At 42.6% G+C, this 9,403-nt stretch overlaps 1 protein-coding gene across 2 annotated transcripts in view; it reads right to left on the bottom strand.

Moving 5' to 3' along the window:
- Positions 1–3,536: 3,536 nt before the first annotated feature.
- The window catches only part of ctns (cystinosin, lysosomal cystine transporter), a 29,882-nt gene continuing 24,015 nt past the window's right edge, over positions 3,537–9,403 (bottom strand). The window contains exons 10-12 of one of the 2 annotated variants that reach the window (XM_076727305.1): positions 9,028–9,198; positions 8,320–8,437; positions 3,537–6,528 (exon numbers count right to left, since the gene is read on the bottom strand). In XM_076727305.1, the coding sequence (XP_076583420.1) occupies positions 6,380–6,528; positions 8,320–8,437; positions 9,028–9,198 (438 nt within the window). In that variant the 3' untranslated portion in view covers positions 3,537–6,379. The remainder of the gene's footprint in view (positions 6,529–8,319; positions 8,438–9,027; positions 9,199–9,403) is intronic. The other variant, XM_076727306.1, reaches the window with a different exon arrangement.

Raw genomic sequence — 9,403 nt, 5'->3', positions numbered from 1 at the left:
AGCTCATTTTTGTCTCATGATCTAAAGACCCTCTTCTTCTCATTCAATAGGGCTTTCAGTTATGGGAACACCCAGGGTTTGTTATTTTGGAAACACCGTACCATCCTGGTAGACACAGTGTTTTCCACACAGAAGTTGATGTAGTCCATGATTAGATTAGATTAATTTGTCCTTCTGCTAGGAAAATTGTTTCCACCTTCCAAACAACCACAGAGTACACAAATACACACATCAAACTGGACAAAAAAAACTTGACAGATACATACATGAATCCCACACAACATCAGAATACAACCTCACAGTGCACAAATACATCCAACCGGACAGGATGTAAAGAATTGACAAATGCATACATGAATCCCACTCCATACACCTTTTACCACCGCATTCTCAAACTTTATATACACAAACACACAAACTCAGGCACATTATAGTCTGGATGTTCTGTTCAGTTCTGTTATGGCAGAGGGGGCAAAACTCCTGCGGAATTTCACTTTCTTCCATGCCAGCGACCTGTAACGGTAACCAGATGAGAGGAGCACAAAGTGTGGGTTGAGGGGGTGACTAGGATCAAGTGCTATGGTGTGAGCTCTTCGTGCAGTGGCTGTGCGATTGAGGTCTGGGAGTTTGGGGATTGGGAGGCCAATGATCTTGACAGACCTGTGTGTGAATTGGGAAAGTCTGTTCTTGGAGAGGGTTGACAGCATATTAAAGAAGCAGGGGGAACAGCAGAGGAGGATCGGTTTTGTTGGCAGCATTTCTGGATGCCAATTGTGTGTAGTTCAAAGTGTAGTTTATTGTCTAGAGTGATGCCGAGATATTTGTGGCTCTCACCATTTCAACAACTTCACCATTGATGCTGATGGGGGTGTGGGTGGGGTTTGAGACTGACGTGCGTGTGCTGGAAGGGTTGGGAATCAGTTTTGGAGACATTTAACTGTAGGTGATATCCATGCACGACTGTGTGAATACTGCAGCGTCGTCTGAGTATTTGATGTACATGATGATGAGTGAGGGACTGACACAGTCATTGGTGTAGAGTGTAAACAGGAGGGGGTTTCAGGACACAACCTTGTGGAGCTCCAGTGTTGGTGATGGAGGATGAGGATGTTGTACTGCCCACTTTGACGGATTGTCTTCTGTCACTGAGGAAGCTGTATACCCAGTGGATGAGAAGTGGTGGAACATTAAGGTGATGGAGTTTCCTGATCATCTGGTGGCGCTGGGTGGTATTGAAAGCTGAGCAAAGTCAATCAGGAGGAGTCTGGTGAAGTTGCCGGGTGATTCGAGGTGTTGTAGGAGGGGATGGATTCAAATTCAGATTCAGATTTTATTTGTCACATACATACAATGCAGTGAAATGTTACAGTCGGCTCCATGCTAAGTAAAAACACAGAAACAGCCACAGAAACAACCCACAAAGACAGTAACAGAGGAGAAAACAATACATTCAAGATGTCAGGAGGTTATTGCAGATAGGGGAAAGTGGTGAATTGAAATATAATAAATACTTGTGCCTATTTTCCAAAAGTGCTTAATCAGTGCCATTCAGAAATCGGACGGCTTGCCGCCAATGTGCAATATCTGCTTCCGGAGCAGAGAGAACATACCATAGTCTGGGTGGCTGGGGTCTCTCAGGATTTTGGTGGTCTTGTCCTTGCACCTCTTGATATAGATGTCCCCTAGGTTAGGGAGTTGCCCCTCTATGGTGCGCTCAGCTGAACGCACCACTCCCTGCAGAGCCTCACGGTCCTGCATGGTGGCATTTCCATACCAAGTGGTGATGCACCCAGTCAGAATGCTCTCAATGGTGCTGGAGTAGAAGCTCTGCAGGATTGTTTTGGACGCTCTGAATTTCTTCAGCCTCCTGAGATGGTACAGTCTCTGCCTAGCTTTCTTTACCACGGTGTCCAGGTGGGTAGACCATGTCAGATCTTCGGTGATCAGGACGCCGAGGTATGTGAATGTATCCACCCTCTCCACAGGGGTCCCATTGATTCAATTCAATTCAGTTCAATTCAATTCAATTCAATTCAATTCAATATTCCTTTATTAGTTCCGCGAGGGGAAATTCCAGATTACAGCAGCATCAGTAGAGCAGATAGAGTAATATAAGAAGTGCATGCAAATTAAAAACAACATCAGTATATATACAAAAGAGTGAGAATTTTAAATAAAAATAAAAAGAAAGAAATTGTAAAAAATTGTAAGCAATTGTAAATAGTATTTACAGACTGTTATGTACATGTTTTATAGCATTGATGGATAAGGGAGTGTAGTCCCACCCTGCTTCCTCCCAAAGTCCACCAGCATCTCTTTGGTCTTGCTGATGTTGAGGTGGAGATTACTCTGGCACCACTCAGTCAGGCATCTCACCTCCTCCAGGTAGGCTGTTTCATCGTTGTTGTGGATTAGGCCTACCACTACAGTGTCGTCAGTAAACTTAATGATGGTGTTGGAGTCTGCGGTGGCTGCACAATCGTGCGTGTACAGGGAGTACAGAAGAGGGGACAGAACTGAACCCTGGGGGGCCCGGTGCTGAGGGTGAGGGGGGATGAGGTGTGTCTGCCCGCTTTCACCACCTGAGGTCTCTCTGTCAAAAAGTCCATGATCCACCTGCAGAAGGCGTCGTTCAGCCCCAGGCTCCTGAGCTTTGTGATGAGGGTGGAGGGAAGAATAGAATTAAAGGCTGAACTATACTCAACAAATAACAGTCTCACATAGTTCAGCACTTTCCCCTTGCTCTTGTCCAGGTGTGATAGGACAGTGTGTAGTATGTGAGCAATGGCATCCTCAGTAGATCTACTGGGCCGGTATTCAAATTGTAGAGGGTCCAGGGTGTTGGGCAGTGAGGAGCAGATGTGGGCCTTGACCAGCTTCTCAAAACACTTCATCACCACAGAGGTGAGTGCAACTGGGCGATAGACCGTTTGACAGGCTGGTCGAGGCTTTTTGAGTATGGGAATGATGGTAGACCTTTTAAAGCATGTGGGGATGATGGACTGTGCCAGGGACAGGTTGAATATAGCCGTGAACACTGGTGCCAACTGGTTAGTGCAGACCTTGTGAACCTGCCCGGCTACCTCATCTGGTCCTGCAGCCTTCCTGGTGTTCACTTGCTTGAATGTCCTCCTGACATCATGTTCAGAGAGAACGAGTGGTCTTCCGCTCCCTCCTACTCTGCCACTCTCCCTCCTTGGTGCAATGGCCACTTGGTCACGGCAAGTGTCGAAGCGTGCAAAAAAAGTGTTGAGGTTATTCACCAAGACCTTACTTGTGCCACCTGAGGAGGGGGACGGGGCTTTGTATTCAGTCATGGTTTTTAGCCCCTGCCATATGCTTCTGAGGTCTCCTTGCTGGAATTTGGACACCTTCTCTCCATATTCCCTCTTGGCATCCTTCACTGCTTTTCTGACATTGTATGCTGCTGCTTTGTAGTCATCCATATTGCCAGTCTCCAGTCCTGATTTATATGCAGCCATGCGTTGTTTTAGGGCATTTGGGTATTTTTATTATTTTTTTTATTTTATTATCTCCCTAAGAAGACATGCTGCTGCATCCTCAGTCCCCCTTCTGGCCTTGTAGGTGACCTAGTTTGGGTCCAAGCGTGGTATGACGGTTGGAAGGATGATGGTGAGAACCAGCTTCTCCAGGCATTTCATGATTATTGAGGTGAGTGCAACTGGGCGGCAGTGGTTTGGTTCTGACGGGTGGGGTTTCTTGGGTATGATAATGGATGTTCTCCACAGGGTGGGCACTGAGACAGTCTTGTAGGACTCCCAGAAGAGGGAGTGCATAATCAGAGAGAGCTCCATGGCACACTCCCACAGCACCCATGCCTAGATATCATCTGGCCCTGGAGCCTTGCGTGGTGTACAGCAGCTCAGCTGCTGGCATACATCCTCCCACAGTAAACGGAGCAGATTGGGATGGTATCCAGTAATGCCTTGCAAAAGTGTTAAGGTTTTCAGCAAAAGAGGTGGGGTCAGTTATTGCAGCTAACTTGTGTTGTGAATCATAGGCAGTGAGTGTTTTAACTTTCTGAAAAGCTTCTCTTGTGTTCATGGTGCTGAATTCCAGCTCCAGTTTTTCTTTATACCCGAGTTTGGCTTTGAAGATTTCGTTTTTGATTTGGTGTGTTATGATTTTGAATGAAACCCAGTCCTGCTGTTGAAAGGCTTTCTGTTTTTTCTTTGAGGCTGTGCATGATATGTTGAGTAATCCAAGGTTTTGGGTTTGGGTATTTCTTGTAAAATTTAACTGGGATATACAAAATTTAATATAGTCTGTGATGACAAAGAGGCTCTCATTCAGACTACCACCCGAGAAAATGTCCCAGTCAGTGCAGTGGAGTGAGCCCTGCAATTACACAATACTGTCCTCCGTCCACTAGGGTTTTGGACGCTTCAGTTCTGTTCTGTTCTGTAATACGGAAACAGGAAGACAACATTGTGGTCAGAGAAACCAAGCCGTGGCTGGGCACAGCAGATGTATGCCTCATAGCATTTCCATAGCATAAGTCCACTGTGCTCCCCCTCCTTGTTGGGATGTACACATATTGCTGGAATGAAGGCAGGATGTTGTCAAGTCTGCAACTGTTAAAATCCCCTGTGACAAGCACCCGAGCCTCGGGATATCTCCCCTGCATGACACTAATGGTATTAGCCACCAGCTCAGCAGCAGTAGTATTAACATTAGCACTCGGTAGAATATACACACAGCTGATGACAACAGTGGGAAATCCCTTGGAAGGTAGAAGGGGGGGAGGAATAGTGTCAACATCTCCACATGTGGAGTGCAGATCTTGCTCTGGATCTTAATGTTGTTACACCATCTGTTGTTGACAAACATGCAGACCCCTCCACCCCTCTCCCTACTGGACTCCTTTGTGCGGTCTTCCCGGGCGATGGTGAAGTTGTTGAGGTCCACCTCGACATCTGGGATGGTTCTGCCCAGCCGGGTTTCAGTCAGAGTGATGACACAGGCTTCCTTCCACTAGGCACTTTGCATGGAGTATATCCATTTTGTTCCAGAGAGACCGACATTGGACATGATGATGGAGGGAAGAGGGGGTTTAAAGGGCTGCTTCCTCAGCTTGGTGTGAACCCCTGCCCACTTTACTTTTTTCTTCCGTTGAACTTCTGGCAGCAGAATATGAGGTGGTTTAATCCTGCAGGGTATGGAGGACCAGAGTTGGAGTGAAGCCTCCCAGGTGGACAGTTTTCTTGTCAAAGGCAAAGAAATCCTTCGCATACTGTATAGGGTATACCAGTGAGGTGCCACTGTACTGATGATTTGTCTGCTTTGGCCTACAACCTTGAGCGTGACGTAGTAGATGTAGCATATCCAAGTCCATCATTTTATCAAGCATATACTTTGAGAGTGAACTTGAGGTAACCAAGTGTCCCAGAATTCATTTTGCACCAAATGGCACTGTTGACTGAGATTTTGCGCCAGGCTGGTACAGTACCAATAAGAACACAGACTGGGAAAGGCAGAGTGTATATGACCAATAAGGGGTTATCATTCAGATTTAAATTTTCCATTTTGATATAAGATGTTTCCCAGTCCCAGGAACTACTTTTCCCAGAACCAGTCCCAAGAACTACTTGTCAAGGAACTAAAAGGTTCCTTCAGCTCATTGTTGTCTGCATTTCCTTTCTAAAGACCCGTGAAGATTAGAAGAATTGTTATGCTGATGTATGAAAAAGCATTTTTGCGCACAACTACACAACAAGGCCTGTGCTTTGTTGTTAGTACATCTGCATTCTTCTGTAACTCCATGTTGTGTCAAAGCCCAGTTAACAAAAAAATGTTTTGATGACAGTGGTGCAGAGCACTGTCTTACAAATTGCTCAAAAATCTTTCACGGGTGTTCAGTTGGGTTCACATCTGGGGACTGTGAACGCCCAAACATTGTCATACCGAAAGCACCAACATCAAAACAAAATTACACAAAATTAAAAATGATCACCCAAAAAAACATTAAACACAGTGTAAAAGTAAACTTGTCAGTGTTCTTTGGCGGACAAACTGTGTAATGGAGATACGGTCTTAAACATATGTTAGACATCTGTTGTTGTGAGATTGCATTTAATAAAAAATGTTTCCATTGACATCATTACATCAGTTTTACTTATACCTTCTATCAACCAAAAAGGGCAAGTGTTGATCCTGAGATATTTAAGAAATAGGCACACTGTGTGTAACTTGATCTGGAGAACTCCACAACATATCATGATGGAAGTCAAAAATGACAACTGGATGGCCTGCCTTTAGCACCTTGAATCACATGCTGGTTAATCAGGTAACAACTGACAGAAATCAGTTGAGTACTCCCTTATGATTGTGTGTTTTATCCACACAGCACTGATCAGCATCAGTCTTCTTGTTGCTCTGAAACAGCTTCATATTCTGGTGGCCGTCTGTAGAGACAGTAGTGCTGAGTCATGAAGAGGATGTCAAACACCACAGAGAAGAGACCCAGACCAAACTTTGTAGGATCACCAAATATCAGCTGCCACTCATCTGAGGAGAAACACACATTAATTAGTACAAACAAAATGCTCATGTGCATCAGATATACAGTATACAATTTGTTTTAATAAATATATGTGCATTATCATCAGCAGGTGGTAAAAGTATTTTCTTTCTTTTTTCTTTTTTCTATTCATTTTAATGTTTCTGCAAACACTGTCCTCTGCATTAATTTTCATGGCTGATATTCCCAAGTAACAAACACGCATTGTCTGCCTCCTGTCTGGTGCCATGTATTTTAATTTCTCTTCCCCAGTCTCTCAGTCTCAGAGCTCCAATCATTTCCTGAACAATTTGCTAAACAGTGCTCTGTTGATTCACAGGAGACTGTGTTCTAAATGTAGACTGAATCCATAACTGTGGAATCCTCATTGCACACACATTTTCCTTCTCCCCTCGTTTTTCTCCCTTTGTCTCTAAGAGTTCAGAGTTCAAGTGCACCTGAAGTGGGAGAGGTTTTTCTCTCAGAGCTCTAATAAACTGGCATCCAAAACAACCTACTTAACAGTCTTAGCAATTTACATGCTTGTACTTTTTTTTTTTTTAATTTTAGTTCAATATTCTACTTTTGACTACTCTTGATTCTGGCAAGAGATACAAAGGCTAAGAACAAGGGAAAAGAAAATATTTGTCTTTCTCTGTTGGAATGCTGCTGACAATGCCAAATTGTGAGTAATCAATGTCATTCTTTTTTTTAATTTCGATGTTAATAATCTTTTCATTATATCCTCAATTGTGAGGCATTTTGTAAGTGATTATCTTTCTGACGTTTAATAATGTTGATTGGGATATCAACACTGATGATGGTTTACAGGTACATGTAATAACCTGATTGTATGGGTCACATTAATAACCACAAATGAAGCATAGCACAAGTTCAGGCAGGCCACAGAGGTCAAACTCATTGGCTGATGGCTCAGCAGATCTCAGGCCTCACTCCTTATTGGCACAACTCAAACAGCGTGCTCTATTTAAGTTGTCATATCCTGCTCACCCTTTGCTGCTTCCTCTGCAAGCCATTTAAAACTGAGCTCCACCTTTATGCAATGTCTGAGTTTATCAATGTAATTTCTGTTGTCAGTGATGTCTGCTCTGTTCTGTTCCCTTGGGGGTCTTTGCTGCTGTTCTCCCTGCTTATAGCCATTCCATGTAGCCACATGGGAGAGCAGAGAGGTGCTCTCTTTGTTTCAGGCTTTTCACGCAAGTATGTTAAAGGGCAGAGCCATACCCCCAAATGCTGTATTAATGTATGCTGTATTAAAAATATACTTTGACTAAAGTGGTCCTGACTGAACTGTGCATAATGGTTGCGCATAATGACAGTTGTTCAGGTGCTGTTGGAGAACACAACCGATGCAATACATCCAGTAGAGTCAGTCACTTTGCTGTTCTTCTTATTGACTGGTCTAATAAGTGATTACATCCTATAAAAAGAAAAGCTGTACATAGCTTTATATATACATATGAAAAAAAGTTTATTTTACCTTAAAGAATATACTTTGCCTCATTTTAAAATAAATCAATCTCTTTTTAAAAGTTATCTCTTTTTTACAAATATGGCGACAGAGTCTGTTCAGACATCATTTAAAAACCTTCTTTAGACCTTCAAGTCCAATGGAGCTCTTCAAAAGGATTCTTTGATATTAGTTATGCAACCACAGAAACTCAATTGACATTTTGTCAAAGGTAAAACCTTTAATTTCATTTAAATATGTGGTTGTCCTAAATGCTACAAATGTTACCAAATGAAGTACATCACAAAGTATAAAGTACAGTAGATACCGTTATTGTAAGACTGCAAGATCATCTGTAGAATGCTGAGGATTCCACCAGTGAAGTCCAGCAACACATTGCCAATACTCCACCCCTCAGTACTCTGTCTTCTGTAGTTCATGTACACCTTGAAAAAGAGCCAGAAAACCAACAATACTGTATCCACAGATGTCAGGCATAATTAATCTAATGAACAACAACAAATAAAAAAATACAACAAAATAAAATACTGGATTGAATTTGGAGCAATAGCATTGAAACAGACTCTCAAAGCATATTGCATATTGGACGTTGTATTGACCAATTTTACAATAAACATGGTATCAAGCAAACTGTATAACATGCTGTTAATCAGTGTATTTTCTATGCGCAAAGGGAGTAGAAAAACAGTGAAACATAGTCTGTACATTGTAATGCATTTCAATTCTTTCAATCAATTCACTCACAGATCCTGCTTTTATGAAACTTTAGCTGTTGACACTGTCAGGAAGGTGTAATTGTAGTTTTATCTGTTGTGTACTGAACCTTATCGGATTATTTTAAATTATTTTTTGAAGAACAAGAATGGCATAACCTCAAGTACAGTATCAAAAAACTGACGTGAACTGAAAATTTTAACAAAGGTAGTATTTACTGCTTGGCTACTGTACTGAAATGCATTACACTTTCCAGGTGTTTCAATTTTTTGTGCCCTCACTGTGTATGTGTACAGCTCACCTGTGGCACATATTTGACCAAAGTGACCGCTAGTTTAATATAGGAGAAATAGTAGAGGTAATCCAACCAGGTTATCTGTTTGGCTACAGCAAGAAAGAAGCTGACCACAGCAAATGTCCAGCCGATCAACAACAAGAACACGGCCATGTGGGAGACCTTTTGACCCCCGCTCTGGAGGAGAGAGGAAACAGAGGATTATGAACCGATTCAGAGTTGAGATACATCCTGTCAAACAATGGCAGTTCTAGACATTCATACACAAACATATTACTTAAAGAAAATCTGCAGATATATTTAACATTGTCCTAACAATTGTCCTGTATGACGGAATTTTCCTTCTTTAAAGCTGATAAGGCTTGCCTGTCTCTGTCTTCCA

The sequence above is a fragment of the Chaetodon auriga genome, chromosome 3 (genome assembly GCF_051107435.1).
Source record: "Chaetodon auriga isolate fChaAug3 chromosome 3, fChaAug3.hap1, whole genome shotgun sequence".
NCBI classification, from domain to species: Eukaryota; Metazoa; Chordata; class Actinopteri; order Chaetodontiformes; family Chaetodontidae; genus Chaetodon; species Chaetodon auriga.
Note: the sequence above shows the minus strand (reverse complement) of the source record. Positions and strands in the feature narration are given on the sequence as shown.